Source organism: Anopheles arabiensis, chromosome 2 (assembly GCF_016920715.1).
Source record: "Anopheles arabiensis isolate DONGOLA chromosome 2, AaraD3, whole genome shotgun sequence".
NCBI lineage: Eukaryota > Metazoa > Arthropoda > Insecta > Diptera > Culicidae > Anopheles > Anopheles arabiensis.
Window position 1 is genome coordinate 18,342,208 of NC_053517.1, and position 18,052 is coordinate 18,360,259.

General features: G+C 49.6%; 3 protein-coding genes across 4 annotated transcripts in view; 1 reads left to right on the top strand and 2 right to left on the bottom strand.

Moving 5' to 3' along the window:
* LOC120908621 (3-hydroxy-3-methylglutaryl-coenzyme A reductase) overlaps positions 1-7,657 on the bottom strand; it is a 38,247-nt gene extending 30,590 nt beyond the window's left edge. Inside the window, exon 1 of one of the 2 annotated variants that reach the window (XM_040319829.1) lies at positions 6,178-7,657. The gene's annotated coding sequence lies outside the window, so the exon portion shown is untranslated. Of the gene's footprint in view, positions 1-6,103 lie in introns of both variants that reach the window. The other variant, XM_040319828.1, reaches the window with a different exon arrangement.
* An 815-nt stretch (positions 7,658-8,472) lies between these two features.
* LOC120896071 lies at positions 8,473-10,863 on the bottom strand. Its single transcript, XM_040299899.1, has 3 exons — positions 10,666-10,863; positions 10,270-10,512; positions 8,473-10,194 (listed from the first exon to the last, which is right to left on the bottom strand). Exons 1-3 carry the CDS (start codon positions 10,712-10,714, stop codon positions 8,651-8,653), a joined length of 1,836 nt encoding a protein of 611 aa, XP_040155833.1. The 5' UTR covers positions 10,715-10,863; the 3' UTR covers positions 8,473-8,650.
* Positions 10,864-12,129: 1,266 nt separating this feature from the next.
* LOC120897649 (negative elongation factor A) lies at positions 12,130-17,962 on the top strand. Its single transcript, XM_040302669.1, has 4 exons — positions 12,130-12,393; positions 13,036-16,215; positions 16,295-16,450; positions 16,527-17,962. The coding sequence occupies exons 1-4, from the start codon at positions 12,184-12,186 to the stop codon at positions 16,767-16,769; spliced, it is 3,789 nt and encodes a 1,262-aa protein (XP_040158603.1). The 5' UTR covers positions 12,130-12,183; the 3' UTR covers positions 16,770-17,962.
* The last annotated feature ends 90 nt before the right edge of the window (positions 17,963-18,052 follow it).

Genomic DNA, 18,052 nt, shown 5'->3' on the forward strand with positions numbered 1-18,052 from the left:
TGTGTGTGTGTGTGTGTGTGTGTATGTATGTGTGTGGTTATGCTAGTTGACGACTGCGTAATCAACATGCCCGCACTCCTTTACGCACAACAAACCCTGCCCACCAATCGAACCTCGAAAACCGAACCGATTCACACCCTTTTTCTTGCCTTTCGATCACTCTGATCACCCACCCCGGGTGTGTTGAGTGATATCGCTTCAACTCACCACAACCACCCTCCCCCTTTTTGCCCCATATGTTGAACCCGTTTGGACAATTTGTCAGAGACTGTACGCAAACCAAGAGCACCCTTCAATGGTAGTAGTGCGGTGTGGGTGAGAACGGCAGGCACGCTAATGTGCCTCCGGGGGCCACCGCTCGCTGCTCATTGCCAAACAGCAACCGGAGGATCATTCCTGATGAGCGGTGCTTAGCGCAATGGGCAGGTGTATGCTACCCAACCATCGGACTAGCTACCCCGCGCCATCTCCCCGGAGTTTAGCTCATTCCCAGCGAGTATGTGTGAGGATTGGTTAATTCGTAATGTAACACTAGCCGATCCATATTGCTGCTCCGTATTGCTTGTTCGTTCGATTTTCCACCACCGGTGTGCTGCACCGAAACCGCGCGAGAACCAGCAGCAAGCGCACTGAGGTTTCGGTAAAACAAGTCAGCCATGTTACCGTGGACCGTCTGCTGTATGTTGGTGCTGCATCACTCGCACCGTCAGGAATAGGCTGTGCATACGGTTGCACTCTCCGGTCATCACACCGCACCACCAGGTGCACGCGATTAGCCAAGGGAGGACGACGGCCAGAAAGCACGGACCAACAAAAACCGACCCAAGCATGCCAGTAGGTGAGGCAAGTGCACCTACTGTCCGCGCGCCCGCTCAAATGATATTCACACACGGGGGCTGCCTGTTTGAGCAAGACCAGTTTGATCGTTGTGCAGCAGAGATTGCACGTCCCGTCCCGTTGTCGCACGCCGATTGCACGCTTCGCGGCAGAGCAAACGCTCATTAGTGTGCGCCGCTGCCGTTTAATGGGATCTTTAGCAGCAGCATTCTCATTGGGCCCACGCGGGGCAGCGCGGGGAGCGAGACGAAGCCGCAAGCACTTTGCAGCAAGGCACGATCGATCGATAGCATCACGATCAATTAAAAGATGGCCATGCAAAGGAGCATCCTAGGTTAGAAAATGGGATGTTACATACTTTCACTTTCAATCCATAAGGTCAGATGGATGGAGTCGTGGATTGTTTGACGAGTTTTAAAGAATGGAACCAGACGCGCTTGACGTTTGACTTCCCAGAAACCGCGAGTGAACCTAATGAACATCTTATCTATTCAATGTGGGCAGTATTTAATTGTTTTGAAAACATCTTCTTCCCAGAAAACTACAATCAAATTGGGGTAAAACCCATCTCACGGCAAAATATGTGGGAAACGGGGTACGTTGTCATTTAGTTTTGTTGTACTTTGCACAATAGGCTAGAAGTAGAAGTTCTGATTTGGTTTTGATTTCCTACCATCCAGCTAGGACTACGGTATGGAAGATAAACCCAAAATGTAACTAGTTTGTTCAGATATAATTATTCTTAAGCATTACAAATTCTTCGCCTTAAAAGGTTTTGCAACTGGTATCTGGTATCTGGTATAACTGGTTGTCAAGCATTCGATCTTAATCTGCTGAAGGGACTAAAACTATCAATAATGTATCCTCCGGGAGTAATTCAATTCTCATTTTAATCTCTTAGCATTTCTCGTAACCGTTTACTTATCCAATCTTTTCCAATTCCAATTTCTATGAGAAAAGTCTACGACTTACTATCCCGAATCATATAAATGATATCTTCGCTCAATTCCCGTTTTCATATGTATATTATAACGTTATGGAGCAATCATTTAAATGAAGATGAAACTTGAAACCCATAATTGTATTATTTTCTGTGTCTAAACGGACAATAACTTCAATAAGTTCCGGAGCGCAACTAAGGCATCGGCGCTCTTGGAAAACCATCGAATTTCTGAGTCAGCGATCACTCATAAAATTGTCGATCGGTGGAACATTCAAAGCACGGATACCTCTCCCAATCGATGTTCTCAGTCTCGAACTTCAAACGAGCAACGATGACGCAAACAAACAATCCGGATGTACCAAAGAGGTTCTGGATCGTACTGGATCATGGAAGTATACATCGGAGTGAAATATCTTACATTATTATTGAAGTGCACATCGAAGAACATTTGTAATACATTACAGATCAACATTATTTAGATATTTCTAGAAATATGAAAACAAAAACCCTCTATTCTTCAACACACCGAGAGATAGACTTAAATTTTACCGATCACTTTACAACATAATCCATAAAATTAAACAAACAACACTAGCAACCCATCTTTTCGCATCCTCCGTGTGGGGGAAAGTATACAAGAACGATTGGCATTGCGATTGCCACGAAGCATTAATCAACCATCATATAAACACACAGTACACCAAAATAGTGCACCAGCTAATTGAACCCCAATTTGTACCCCGTTCGTGATTGATTGCAAACAAAAAAACAAAAAAAAGGAAGAAACAAAAAGAGAAAAACCAAACTACCACCAAAACCAAGCAGCACCCATCATCCCAACTTGGGGTGCTCCGTCATTAAAAACTCACTTTTACTTTTCACCCCTCACATGGCCCCGAATAAAAACGTGTCCGGGCGTGGTGGCACGTTTCTCCTGCCTTTCTGCATGACATATATCGCACAACACGTGAATGGGGAAAGAAGGAAACGGGATCATGTAAAAGGTACGCATCCAGGGCAATCAACAAACAAAAAAAGTAGAATGAACTCAAAATATGGCCCCAACAGGCGGTGGACGGGTGCGGGGAGAAGCTGATGGATAAATATAGTGCGTCGTTGCACTTTCGAGCCGGCTGCACTGTCAAGTGCTGTGATAAGCTGTACCTAAACAACAAAAAGAAAACCCCTCTTCACTTGAATGTTCCGCGTCAAGGGCAGCGCTGCAACGGAAATCCCCTCTGCAAAGCCCCACCACAAACGACGGTTCGATCGACAACAAGGGCCAAACACTGATCGATTATTCCATCCCGAACAGGGAGCCCAACACAACAACGACAACATGTCCACAGTCCAACGCACATGTCGCTTATCTCACCAATTCTACCGCACGAAATCGGCATACAAACGGCCCCGATTAGGGAACGGGGCAAAATATGAAAACCCGGGTTTGCGCAGAACTAAAAGGCTTAATATTCCTCGGGTGCGTTTGGCACGCAACGGCAAGCAAGCAATGCGGCGGCGAGATCGTGCCCCGTCAAGTTTACACGTCGCCCCATTTCAGTGCGGCGCGAAACATTGTGTACATTCCGGCAGTCGCACCACCATACGAAACATCCTTTAACCAAGTCACGCTGGTGCGCCACTGTGTGTGTGTGTGAGTGCGAATGCTTAATCCAAAACCGATAACAACGCGCCACGGAGCCAATCGTACCATCTCGCGGTAGATCGCAATCGCGAACACACCCTGGCGTAAAGCAGGCGTCCAGACATGATGCACGTCCGTCCGGGTCCCCAGCCAAGCCGGGTCGCAGCTCTTTGTATGATGATACTGGCGCGATCGCGGTGCTTGCATGACGCACGGTGATGTAATTTTTGGTGGTGGTGGTGGCGAAGGAGGATCACATGAGGGGTGTGGGAGTGCGCACACGGTGTAACGGTACAAACGCGCGTTGTTTCGATTATTGGTGATTAGACGATTTTTGTGTGTTGTTTTATCACTCTTTCTCTCCCTCTCTCTCTCACACACACATTTTAGTTTGTTCGGTTCCGTGGTATCTTCCTGGGAGCGGCACGGAATTAACAATTGGATCGTCACTAAAGCAATACATATTTGTATGATCATATCGATCGTTAGTAGGAAATATCGATTTCACAGAGATCCCCAACACATAAAGTAACCTTATTTATGCCGCGAAATATGTTTTTTAACATAAAAATTAAAAAAAAAAGTTAAATTGACGTTGCCAACGTGGCTTTGTTGAAAAGCCTTTTTTCTCCACCCCACAGGTTTTGCCCCATCGGCTACAAAATAATTGTGCATTATTTCGCATTCGTCTGTTAGCGCACGGCTTACCGAATCGTTCCATTTCCTCACTGTCTCTCTCTCTCTCTCTCTTTCTTCTTCACCCGCACCACTCCACAAATGATCTATTTATGCTAATGCACCTTTCCCTCCGTGTCTTGTCAGGTGGTTTTGATTGTTTGGCGCACTCGGACACACCACCATCATTGTGTGTTGCATCATCTGGCGCGATGGGTTGAGCGGGGTGTGCGGGTGGTGTGGCACCGGTGTGGTTCCGGGCATCCGGAACGCCTCTGTTACATATGCCAGTACACGGCCTGGGGCAATGGACGTGACCGTCGGGCTGCCCGACCTTTACCACACACCTATCGGCCATCGCATCCATACTGGTTACCCCCCCCCCCTGTTTGTGGGGTGGGGGGGAGTTTGTGGCAGCTTTCCGAGCGTTGCTGCGGGACCACGGGACACGCAATAATACACACTATCACACCATTCCGATCTTCAATCCACAATCGATCGACATCGCAGCTTGAAACTTGTAATGTAATGGATGGGACGGGAACCCGGAACTGGATTCGATGCAATCCAGCTGCCGCCCCTCCTCCACCCACATGACCGTTTGGTGCCTCTCAAGAGGATGTGTGTCTCAAGTGTGGTCCCCTTCCCAGATGCATTATTGAATTTGGAGCGGTTCCAGCGACGGTTTCGGAAAAGCAACCGGACGTTGTCCTTTCCGCTCCGCGTTGCGTCGTGCCTTCTTCCATCTGCAAGGTTGTGCATCGACCTACACACACCAGTGTGTGCACTAAGCGGACGATTTAGTTTACCGTGTTTTCATAACGTCGCTAATTAAAGCGGTACGTATCAATTGAAAATAAAACTTAAAATGTGAAAGCTTGAGTGACATTGGACGGATTTTCAATTATGGACCGGAAATGCCTCTCCATCACCAGTCCGTGTGTGGTTTTTCTGTGATGCTTTTCTTTTTTCCTGCTGCCCAACTCAACTGTGCTAAAAGCTGATTGTAGTAGCTGTGCCATAAGGCAGCAAAATTGCTCGTTTTCAGTACAACAGTGGACAGCTTCCCCAGCCCGTACGCGTTACGATACCATCGAAACAATTACAGCAACGAACGACCAGTATTTGGTAGTGGAATAAATCGGTTCAATTAAAAGGCAATGAACATAAAAGCGATAAAACATCGCACACTGAAACTAAAACAGGCGCTTCTATTGCTTTGTCACTAACTAAAACGAAACCAAAACAACAGTTGTCTTTACCAAGTCTGTTCCATCCTTTCCCACAGCGTCCTCCTTTAAAGGAGGCAAAACAGAGGGAGAGAGAGAGAGAGAGAGAGAGAGAGAGAGAGAGAGAGAGAGAGAGAGAGAGGGAGAGAGAGAGAGATAGAGATAGAGAGAGAGAGAGTGACCACAAATTCGGCCACGGCGGAGAATTCACAAAGTGGTGCAATATGATGCAATAGAGAAGAGGCCACACACCAGCGCCAAGTCGCCAAATCGTCATCACCGTCGGCAAAGGAGTGTAGCGGGAGAGCAATCTCTTGACGGTATCACGCGCCATCGGTGACGTTTTTCGTGGCCTTTGAACGCGTGTGCGTGTGTTGCGCTTTGTTCTGCGGCATCCTGCGGCGGGGTTTTTCGCCATCCGGATGGTCTTGATGCTGCGACCATACCGTGTGCACACACACTCACACACACACACAAGGCCAACCAGTATCGCAGAAAAGGATGGTTCGAGTCGCGACATATTTCCTCACATCAGCTGGACGACGGCGGCTCTCGGGGTTGTGGACCGCGGTTAAGTAATCGGTCGTGTCGGCAGTGAGTTTGGCCATTTGATACCGCCGCCCGCAGTTGTGAGGTCACCGGCGGATTGCAACGAAGTGGAAGGGATTAGAAAGCAGCAGGAATGTGTCAGAAGGGGGGGGGGGGGAGGGACTCGTCAGCAGTGGGAGGAAAGCGGGTGCACAGTGTTATGATAAGCGCGAGAGCTGCTCTTACCTGAGCGGGGTCCTGTGTGCCTATAACACCAATCTGGGGAAGGTTCGAGAAAAGCGAAAAAAACACACACACACCTAGAGGACTTTGGGCTGGGCGGCGGGCGGATGGACACTACAGTATCCTGTGGGAGATGCTGCCGATCGGGATGATTGGGCCGCCCCTCGGGACGTAACGGTGGCTGTTGGCAGTGTTTTGTTCCCGTCCGATTATGCAGACAATTTTCTTCGCTCAGCTGTGCCGTGTTGCTGCGGCCTGCTTACGCTCACACACTCGCGCGCTCTCACTCGCACTCGCTCTCTTTCCGTTCTGTTCGCACTGCTGGCTTTGCCCTGTTCGCATCTAGCACACGTGCACTTCTGGGGAACCTGCCAGTGTGCCGTCGGAGCAGTCTTATTCGCGCACACACTCGCACTGCTGCTTTGCGGTATGCGCAATCCGGTATTCGCGGACTCTTTCTTGGGTGTTTTCTTTTTTCCCTTTTTTCCTTTTACAAACTATCCCGTTCGATTGCACCAGCCTGACCGCGATCGCGTTCCTTCATTCATACATTCTAGTACTGCACTTTTGACACTTCTGTTCTGATGTGCTGCTCACACTACCGCCAGTGGTGGTTTTGCAATCTTCGCCCTTTCCCTCTCGCTCGCAACGGGATCGGGTTCTGTCACGGGGCGCAGCGCGTTTGACAGCGCTTTGTTGTTGTTTATTGTGCTCGCGAGCAGACGGAGCACAAATCGTTCTGGTTGCACAATTTGGTGATGATGGACAACTTTTTTTTCTCTCGCTATGCACTATTTGCGGCCGAATGGCACTGCTGTCGCGTTTCCTTTTTGGACTGGAAAATTTGTTTTCGTATCGATACACCCACACAGACACACACGCACACTTGAAACTAAAAACGAATCACAGTCTGGAAACGGCTGCAAGTGTTTCCTTACGAGCAGCAGAGTTGGGGCTCATTATTCTCGATTACAATGCTTCTCTCGCGCACACGTTGCCGTACGGGACTGTAGAAGCAGTAAGGAAAATTGCCGCAAAATCGCTCCAATTACACCTACACTCGAGCCGATGCGCTCGCCACTCGACACACTTTGTGACTAGCGGAACTGGCTGGCACAGGGCTGGCTACCTTCCAAGCGTTACCCACCGTTGAATACCGAGACACGATAGCTGCTCCTTCCAATCGCCAGCGAATGAATGGCCACCCCGATCCATTGCAACTTTTACCGCCCAACACCGCACACATACCGACAGCCACACACACAAACACACACGCTGCACAGCAGCATCAAATTTGGTGCGTGTGTGTGGGGGGAAAAGGTGCACCACTCAGGCGAGGCACCCCGTGCTGATCAGGTCACCCGCAGAAATCCGCACATCATTTGGCGGTTTGCTAAACATCATAATGTTAACACTTTCGTCCACTTGTTTCACCACCGTGTGTACTTGTTGGATCTACATCCGAGAGGGAGTAAGACTGTGAATTTTACCTCAGAAAAATTGGTCCGTCTGGAAAAGCTACAAATTTTCCAGGCAAATAAAGATAAATATTGAAGAAGCGAGATAGAAGATTACTGCGCCTTTCGAGTGCGGTTCGAGCAGGTTGGCTCATTGCGGCTGTGCGAGTCGAGTGTGGCAAACGAAACTGAACGACTTTTTGTCGAATAAAAATGAGATTTTTGTACATGTTTACCCTAGTGTATACAATTTATAAAAGTTATTTGTTCGTTTTTCTTTATTTAAATCGTATAAACGTGCAGGTAGATCTCTTCGTTATTGTCAGACGTGTTGATTAAAAAAATATAAAAGGTGGGGCGCACAATGGTCGCTCCTTCTAACTGTCAATTTACGCAAGATTGACCAATACCTAGCGGGTCATTTGACCCCCATTTAAATGCATTTAAAATTGTATTCATACTTAAACTGAATTAAGCGATCTAATAATACCCCTTTTTACAAATCAATTTGCTTTCAAAAAATAGAAACGCCCAAAAATAATCGAGTGAAAAGATGAACGAAGCTAAATTTAGCTAGTAAAGCATCGAACATCAACTTCACCGCCTTACGTTTGATGCTGAAGAATGAACCATCCCAGTCCATTTGCTTTCCGGGACCCACGTTCAAGATTTTTTTCAGTAATTTGCAATTCAAACGCTTTCATTCCATTCGTTCGAGAAGATAATTTACATTTCAGTTGTGTTTTATCAGCGTCATCTCGGAAGCGTCGTGGAGAACAGTCAGAATAATTCCGATGCGGTGTCGATTTTGGTTAACTGAAGCTTTGGATATTTTTGGACGTTTTGGACGGAACCAGCATGACTGGACCGGAAATAGATTGCAAAAACTGGAAAGATTGTTAGATGCTAAGTAGCTTATTTTTAAAAGTGAGGTAGCAACGTCACTATCCACGGTTTTAATCTTTATTTGTCAAGTCGCACTACGCTTACAATTATGGATGGAATGAAGGCACATGGTGCACGCCGTAACGCGCACGTTTTGGACGGATATTTACGATACGCAATAATTTCTAACAAAGAGATTCAATTGCTTCTAGAAGAACACCTTCAAACAAACCGCTGCTAGGGAGATAAGGAAAGACGTGAGTGTGCTGCTGAGTGCAGCCGTCGAGCGATAGATGACCCACGGAAACACGGTAATGAAGTTTTCCGTCTCCTGCCAAGGGTTTTCACCGTCGTCAAAGTGCATCGGGCACTGGTCCCGCTCGCGCTCGTACTCCGTCATGTCGATCGCCACTACCGCCCCTTCGGTGTAGTTCCACGAGGTGACGTCCTGATTGATATCGCAGAACGCACCAACCGCCTGCGACATCAGGACGCGGTTCAGATCCGCCCGCTGGTAAACCCAGCAGCGGTACTTGGACAGCGGATCCAGATCGTCGTACGTGATGAGATAGGATTTCAGATTTTCCTGCCAGTAGCCGATACACTTCATGCGGTAATCCGGATCGCTGTAGATATCGATCGGCCGGCCGAGATAGTCCACCGACAGACAGTAGTCCGCATCGATCATCATCTCCTTCTGATCGCCGTCGCACACGGAAAAGTCCGAAATGTTTTGCTTGCAGCGAATGTCCGGCCGAGGGCTTAGCGTAACGCCGCCGAGAATGCGCGTCTTGAACGGCGCCTCGCCCTTCTGCGTGAAGTTAAACTTACCAGCGACTGGGCATCGGATCGGGACGGGTTTGGCCGCGAGCAGCAAATCGTAGCGCCACTGTTCCTCGTTCTTGAACTGCTTCCACGAGCACACGGTCGAAAAGTCGTCCTGAATCACGGCCAGCCCCCGGCGGTAGCGAATCACGTTGTGATGCTTCGGGACGAAGTCGAAACAAACGTAATCCGTCTGACAACCGTCCACCGTTAGGCGGGCGGTCATGATGCGCGAGTCCCGCTGCTCCCGGCACACGTAGATCGTGCGGCGGTAACGCGATTGATCCGGTTTGTACGTTTCCACGATGTGCGTTTCGTTTATCTTTACATCACCGTCGATGTTGGCGGTATTGATCCACTCGCCGGTAAAGTTTTGCGGGAATCGGCACCCCGGCTCGATGACATCCGCTTTGACGGGTGTGATGCGCAGACGCTCGGGAGATTTTTCGACCGTCTTCAGCGTGTTACATTCTGCCGTGATCGAAACGCCCAGGTACAGATCGTCGTCACGATTCTTCAAAAAGCACCGATACTTTTCGTCCTTTCGCGATTCCTTCGTGTTGGCCACGGCGAAATAGTGATTCTTGCCGATGAACCAATCGCCCAGACAGCTGTACTCCACCACACCGTTGAACGTTTCCGCCATCCCGATGCACTGTTTGTAGGTGATGTTAAACTTTTCGTTCGATATTAAGAACTGCGTACCGGCCTGCTGGCAGGAGTGAATCCGTGCATCCGGATGGTCACACTCTCCAGTGAAGCGGAATCGATTCTGATAGGCAAACTGCCACACACCCTCAAGCGACGAGCGACAGTTTACGGGCACGTAGTTTTCGTTAAACAGCGTTATTAACTGCTGATCGGTCGATCCACGGCATACCCGCTCGATGGTGGGCTCTTCGTTTGGCCCAATCGTCACACAAACCGCTAAAAATGTGGAAGACAGTCATGTTAAAGCTCACGGAGGGCTGGCTTGCGGGAGTGGTTCCGAGTAGTACTTACATTCATATTTTTCGAATATATTCAACGTCCTGGGGAACGCGTGCACACAGTGGTAGCACTTTCTGCTGCGGAAAATGAACGTGTAGTTGGAGCCTTCGCGCAACATGTTGATGAGGTCGCCCCTGTCGGACATGCTGTGATCGTCGAGGACGGTCAAGGTAGGCCTTCCCGTTTCCCACGAGAACCATGATCCTTGCAAGATTTTCGGAATGGTATAATTGTATCGCGCTGAGACGTGAGCCACTGAAACGGAAAGGATGCAGATGCAGATCAGAACACCACGGACACGGATGCCATTAAAAAGCAATTAACAGGATCGTCTAGCATAGCACAAAAGACGCCTAGTCCAAACAGCCCCGCCCTGTTAGCACCGAACGGGCAAACGCAGAAGCTTACCGCCGTACAGCAGCACCACCAACAGTTCTAATACTTGAATCGGCTTCATTCTAAGCCTAGAACGCAAACTAAACTAGTTTCGTAACGTTACACTAAATAATCGAACACAAAATGAACGAAAACATTGATCACACCACGCGAATTGTTTATGGAGCTGGTTTGTACGCCTTTCTGCTTTGTGCGACGCTGTGATTCACAGTGTGGCCAGATTATTTTGACGGTTTTCGGTAGGCGCATCAAAATTTTATCGGTAGTTTTCGGTAGGTTAAAACTCAAAACTTAACTGAGTTAAAAAAAGTAAAAGCGAAAGAAGTGTTAAGTGGGATGGGGGGGGGGGGGGGACCTAATGCGCAAAATGAAACTTCCATCTCACGAGAATATGCATCCTTTATCTAAGATATAGATTAGATTTGGGTCAGCGGTTACACAAATGAAGGTCTTTCTGAAGTGTTGATGTGAAAATTGTACTGGGAATTCTAAGCCAAAGAAGAACTAAGATGCACATTTTTTTCTCAGTGGTGGCAAGTTCTTTTTCTTGGGGCTCCACCCGACCGCTTAGGGCCGCAGCAGTGCTCCATTGGATACGATTTTATAGTACGTGCTGTCATTTGATTTTCGCTGGATTAATTAGATTGATTTGATTGTTTGGCTGAGTTTTATAGTTCAATGATTAAAAAAATGAGATTTTTTCCTTCAAACTTTAGATTTTCCCTAGACATTGGTATTTCTGGTCACTTTGCCCACAGGTCAAGGTGAGCTTTTTTGGCGGCCACCGTCGCAAAACCGTCGCAAAACGTCAAAACCGGCGTCGCATGTACTGCAAACCGACGTCGCCAGCGAGCGAAACTCGCAACGATTTCGAGGCGCTGGCGACGGTCGTTTTTGACGTTTTGCGACGGTTTTTGGCCTTTCGAGCGAGCTTTTGCCCTGCGGGCCAGAGTTTAATCAATTATTTTAACGATCATTTTTTAAACTTTAACCACCGACAGCTAGATTCAAATTCAAATTTTAAATGATTTTTTTTCGACGAGCGATTCTCGAAATCCACACAACTGACATTTTTTACTTATTAGGAACATTAAATTTTAACGGATCAAATTTTGAATTCACAACGAATGTAACATTTTTCAAGTGCCAGGCAAACAAACGTGCATCAGTGCGATAAGTTACAAATGTGCATAGCGATCCTTGAAAAACGACTGAAAAATCAAATATCTGTGATTTTCGGTAGGATAAATGGAAAATCGGTAGTTTTAGGGCGGTCATCTGTGAATCGGTAGGCATATAAAAAATCGGTAGGAATGCAGATAAATCGGTATTTCTGGTCACTCTGTTCGGTGCAGCGCGCACACCATCGCCTGTCGGCACCTTGAGCGTTACGCGTCCCCGAAGTTTGACAACACAAGCGTGCCAAATCGGTAACGCCCGTGCTGTGGTGTGTGTATGTGTGCGTGTGTGTGTGTTTGAAACTGAGTTGGAAAACGTACCTCACTGCATTCGGCATCAGTTTTTTTCAAGATGGCGAACGTGCGGGACAGCGACATTTCACTCTGGCTGCACAATAAGCTTGGTACATCGAACGATTCATGGATCAGCGGCTCAATCACATCGCAACTGAACAAGGAAGTGCTGCGGAACATCAAGGAGTGTTTTCCGGACCTACAGACGCAGGTTAAGCTGAAACTGCTGCTCAGCTTTTTCCAAATTCCGCGACGGATAGTCGAAGAGGTAAGCGGTGCGAAAGAGAGGGCCCGAGCCCGAATGACGACAACGTTGCGCCGACTGATGATGCTGCGGGCGCTGCGATGAGCAGGAGAGAAGAACAGAAGAAAAAAAAACACCAAATGCTGATGTTGCACGCGCACTGGTGGTGGTAGGCGCTGCGAAAAAAAAGGAAATGTTGCGGGAAGAAAAAAGATTGTGTGTGTTTTTTATAGGCCGGATGTGCGAATTCCAATTGGCGAGGAAAGAGTTTCGAAGAGGTTTTTGTTGATAAATGCGCCCATCATAAGGAGCTCATCGTCGTGCCGTTGATTGCGCCTCTGGATGGTCGTGCTCCGAGCGTGTGGTTGCGCGGGCGGTCGGGGGAAGCCGCAGGAGAAGCACGCTGCTGAAGTGCGTTGATGTATGTGTGTGTGTGTGCGCATGTTTGCGAGTGTATGTGTTCTGATGTGTAACATAAACAACAACAAAATAACGACAGCAACCAACCTGTCATACGTACACACCGTTTTCAATAATCGTTTTGCCATCAAGTTTTATGGACAACAAACAATACTGTACAATGTTTGCTCCCCCTTGCAATACACTTGTGCTGTTACGCATGGTCGTAGCTTAACTAATGAATTTGCGCTTTGCTTTTCTTTGTAGTGGAAAACGGAGTTGGAAGAGGTGATCGAAGTCGCTGGTCTCGATTCGGAGCTATGGGTGTCAATGATAGCGGAAACGATAAAAACCCTCCCGACCACTGGCTCGCTGAACACGGAAATCTCCGACTACGAGGAGACGCGGCCCATCTTCACAGACATGGTGAACGAGCTGCGGCGGTTGGTGGTGAAGAATGCCGACCTCGGCATGCTGCCGCTGGAGTGCCAGTATCTCAACAAGTCGGCGCTCGTGTCCGTGGTCGGCCAGCAGACCACGCCGGTGAAACACTTTACGCTGAAGCGCAAACCGAAAAGTGCGGCCTTACGCGCGGAGCTGCTGCAGAAGTCTTCCGATGCGCAGAGCTGTCTCAAGAAGATATCTGCACCGACAGTGCCTTTACGGTCGCGTGGCATTCCACGTAAGATGACCGACACGACACCGCTGAAGGGTATTCCGTCGCGCGTCCCTACCGGGGGGTTCCGCTCACCGCCGACCACGCCGGGCCAAACGCGGCCAACGATGAGTCGGACGCCCGCGGGCAGGAAGGATGGCGGTATCAAGCTGCTCGAAATCGGCGAGCAACCGTTGGGCTATGCGGCGGCAAAGAAGCGCAAACGGGAGCAGGAGAAGGAAGAGCAGGCTAAGAAGGTCGCAGAACAGCAGAGCCAAAGTGCGAACGATACGAAACCCGTGGCCGTCTCACCAGTCACCTCAAGCCCGACCGTTACCACTACGCCCGACTATGCGGCCGGTTTGTCTGCACCGTCGACGGTGTACAGTCAACCGGCGACCCCGATGCCTGCCACATCTGGCAGCAAGGATACACCCGCCATGTCAACGTCGGTTGCGGCTAACGCGCCGCAAGCGCAAGTGTCGCAGCCACAGCAGCAGCAACAGCAGCAACAGCAGCAGCAGCAACAACAACAACAGCAGCAGCAAGCACCAACAGCACAGCAAACGCAGCTTCAGCCACCCCAGCGACAACAGCAAAGTCAACCGGCAACAGTATCTCAGCCGAATCAGCAACAGACGCCCACAGCGGCTCAAACTACAACCGCTGACGTTGACGAGGAGGAGGAGGAGGTAGAAATGAAGGAGGTGAAGAAGGAATCCATTAGCTTAACGTCGCCCACATCGATAGCGGTCAGTTCCGTGCCAAGCGTTGTCAGCTCGGCACCGCCTCCACTAGCTTACCCTACTACGAAAACGCTTTCCGCTACGGTCATCAAAACGGAGGCCGTTGCAACCGGTACGGTCGGCAGCTCCATGGTCACGCTGTCCTCGCAGCCACCATCGTTAGTGCGGACGGTGCCGCTGACGCCGAAGCAGGCCAAATCGGTGCTGCAAACGCAACCGGGAGCGACGGGCGGCGTTCAAATCATCCAAAAGTCGACCGGGAAAACGATCAGCGCTGCGGCAGCCGCTGCTGCCGCGGTAACGAGCAGCAGTAACACGAACGCGCAGCAGAAAATTGAAATCATATCGTCCGAATCGATCGTTCCCAGCGCGCTGCATGCTTCCATTCCAAAATCCACCACCATCATCAACCGGGGCGGCAACATACTGTTCACCACGAAGCAGGTGCAGCCCGGTACGACCACCGCTGGCGGCGGGGGCACAATAATCCAGCAGAAAACGCCACTAACTTCGTTCGTGCTAAACACATCGTCGCCCGGAAAGCAGCTTAACATTCAGCGAATAGTGTCGGGCGTCAGTTCTGCCAGTACGCCCAGCCTGACAACGACCCTGTCCCGTGCTCAGCAGCCGCAGCAATTGATCCAGCAGCACCCGCAGCAGATTCAGGTGCAAGGAGCACAGGTTGCCGGGCAGGCCGGTACTCGGATTGTGCAAATCAAGACGGCCCCAACCATGTCGCTGAACAACAACCAGCTGATGCAGAATATTCCCCCACTCATATCGACCCAGATGCCGGGCGGCGCCGCTCAGCCAACGATCCTAAACATCCAGTCGGTGCAGCAGCAACAGCAGCAGCAGCAGGGGCAGCAAAATCAGCTGCAGATAACGCCCACGGCAGTGCCGCAGAAGCGCACCATCACGATCACGGCACAGAACCCAACGACGGCCGGTATGACGACCTCCGTCGCGCAAATTCTCCAACAGCAGCAGCAGCTGCAGCAACAGCAACAGCAGCAGCAGCAGGCCCTACAAGCGACGGCTGCGGCAGCGGTCGGTCAGCAGCCCAAGTACACGCAGGTCGTCATGCCGCCGAACGTGAAGGGCAATACGTACTACGTCACCAACTCGGCCAACATGTCGAACGTGCTGAACCAGAAGGGCGTCATCATTCAAACGGTGGACGCGTCGGGCAACACGGTGTACCAGCAGATACCGCTCCAGAATGTGTCCGGGCTGGGCGGGGCCACCATACTGACCGGGCCGCCCGGGCTGATCAAAACCGAGTCGGACACGAAGCTGAGCCAAATACCCGCCCTGGTACCGACCAGCTCGCTGCATCAAAATATTCCCGCCCTAACGCCCGTCGTCATTCAGCCGAGCGGAGGGCAACAGCAGGGCACGACCGTGATACAGCAGCAGCAGCAGCAACAGCAAAGCACCACCATACCGGCACTAATAACAAACATTTCGCAGCAGCACGTGCAGCAACAGCAGCAGCAGCAGCAGCAGCAACAGGGACAGGTGAAGCAGCAGGTGATTTTCCGCCCCGTCGGCGGAACGAACAATGTGCAAACGATTTTGCCACAGGGAATTACGCTTATCCAACGGCCCGGCGGGCAACCAAAGCTAGTGCAAACGATTCAACAGTCCGCCGTCGGTGGTGTGCAGCAGCAACAGCAGCTGATCAAAACGACAGCAACGGCGGGCCAGCCGGGCCAGCGGACGATAATAACGCAAATACCGCAGCAGCAGCAGCAGCAGCAGCAACAGCAGGCGCAGCAGCAGCACACCATCCAGTTCCAGGCACCGGGCACGCAGCGTACCGGCGGTACGACCATTCAGCTAGTCCAGCAACCGCAGCAGCAAGCTCAAACCCAGCAGATTCAGGTGCAACGGGCCCAGCTGAAACAAGTAACGCAGCAGCAGCAGCAGGGAACCACGGTTACGATACAGCAGCAGTCGCAAGGCAGCGGTCAGCAACAGCAGGTACAGCAGGCTCAGCAGCAGCAGCAGCAAGCCGGTGCCAGAAAGGGGCTTTCAATATCGGTAAGTCATTTGATCGGTATAGCTAACCTCTGCCATGGTGGACTGATTGGTTGATCTAATAATACGCTATGTTTCACAGAGCAAGTATTACATGGAAGCACACGACATGTTCAAACGCGCCAACTGCGTATCGCGACTGGAGAAGGCGATCATTATCGGTTTCATGGCCGGCTACCGCAACAATCCCAGACCGTCGCCGGAAAACGTCGTCACTATCAAGCTGAACGAAAGTTTGGTAAGTATGAAAAGTAGTCAAAGTGGCTGTGTGATTTGTACGAATGCTAACCCGCTTTCTTTTTGCGCTACTGTAGGAAAAAGTGCACCAGGACGACCAGTCGACCCTTATGCTGGTGGAGTCGCTTATCACGCTCGACTACAACACGGGTCAGTGGCGAACATTCCGTAAGTATCGCGAGGTCGACCAAACGCAACAGCTGCCGGAAGGGGTGAGCGGGGACGCGACAACGGTGGCTGGTACGGCAAACCCGGCTGCCGGGGGAGGCGGCAGTGGGACGGCCTCAAACGCCGGACAGCAAAACTCGGTAGTTATTTAATATTTAGCATAGAGTGCACCAAAAACTGTACCGAAACGGCGGGGCAAGTAAGGATCGCGAAGGTTTATCATTGCGCGGTGCAGCACTGTTGTTCGTAAGCACCAGGAGAACAGTAAAACAATAGTACAGAGTATGTAGGCAAAAGTAAAGTAAAGTAAAAAAGAAACAGCTGCAAACAAAGCGGCGCAATACGAAGGTGTGAGCATTGTTAGGCAATTTATGATATGTATATGTAAGTAGTACATATTTGTATAGGACTGTAACTTTAATAATGCTAAACGTCGTACGTAAGGTCCGCGGGAAGGGATGGCAGCAGCTTTTGCCGAGCGATTCAAAGAATCAGTGCAGTGCGCGTGGTTGGACTCTGTGGCTGTTTGATGGAAGTGTGGGGGCAGATGTAGCAAAACAACAAACAGTTTGATCAGTTTGGCAATGACTAGTTTTAGCGAGAATAATATATCAATGCTAACGGTGATTTCTGTTGAAGGATGTATTTTGTATAAATTAATGGGGAATAATGGCATCGATTTGTTTTCTTGTTCTTTTGAAGAAACGCCACACCAACACATTTGGTGGTGTTACGTTTCGTAAATACTGTACATAGATGCAAACAAGCTTTTGGCAGAAGAAAAAATGAACACGAGAAGAGGTTTGTGTTAACGCAAACTCATGCGCTCTAGCACAGAGGACTGTCGTTAGGCATGTGCAGCTTCTCGAAATGATCAACACCACGACGCCAGAAGAGCATCAACGCAGTGTGTCATTTGCATTTTTGTTGAGAAGGAGTTTAGTTTGCGCATACGATTGTGAGCAGTTGTACCGAGCAAAGTGTACCATGAAAACAATATCTGCAGTGCGCCAAGTATCCTTTGCGCGCTCAATGGACAGCAACAGTATAACACACGGTTCATTCTGCAAGGCCAATGCATGTTGGTTTGCCACATTCTCAAGACAATAGAATAGCGACGGAGCAAGGAAGGGGCGAACGCGCTACGCTTTACTGTCTAGTGTTGCATTGTATCTAGTGTTTTGTTTTAGACCGTAGCGAAGAAAGCCTGCGATCATGTATAAACTAAAAGCATTTTAGTTCACAAGAGGCGAAATAAGTGTTATTATGAATTATTATTTTAGCGTCTGTATCGAAATTAAAACAAAAAAAGAGATAACGAAATATATGCATACACAGAACGCGACCGGGGGTTTTGTAGTGGCAAGCTGGTGATAGAGGAAATGAGAAAACAAAACTATGCAAATAGTGAATCGCATTGCACAATATTGTAAAA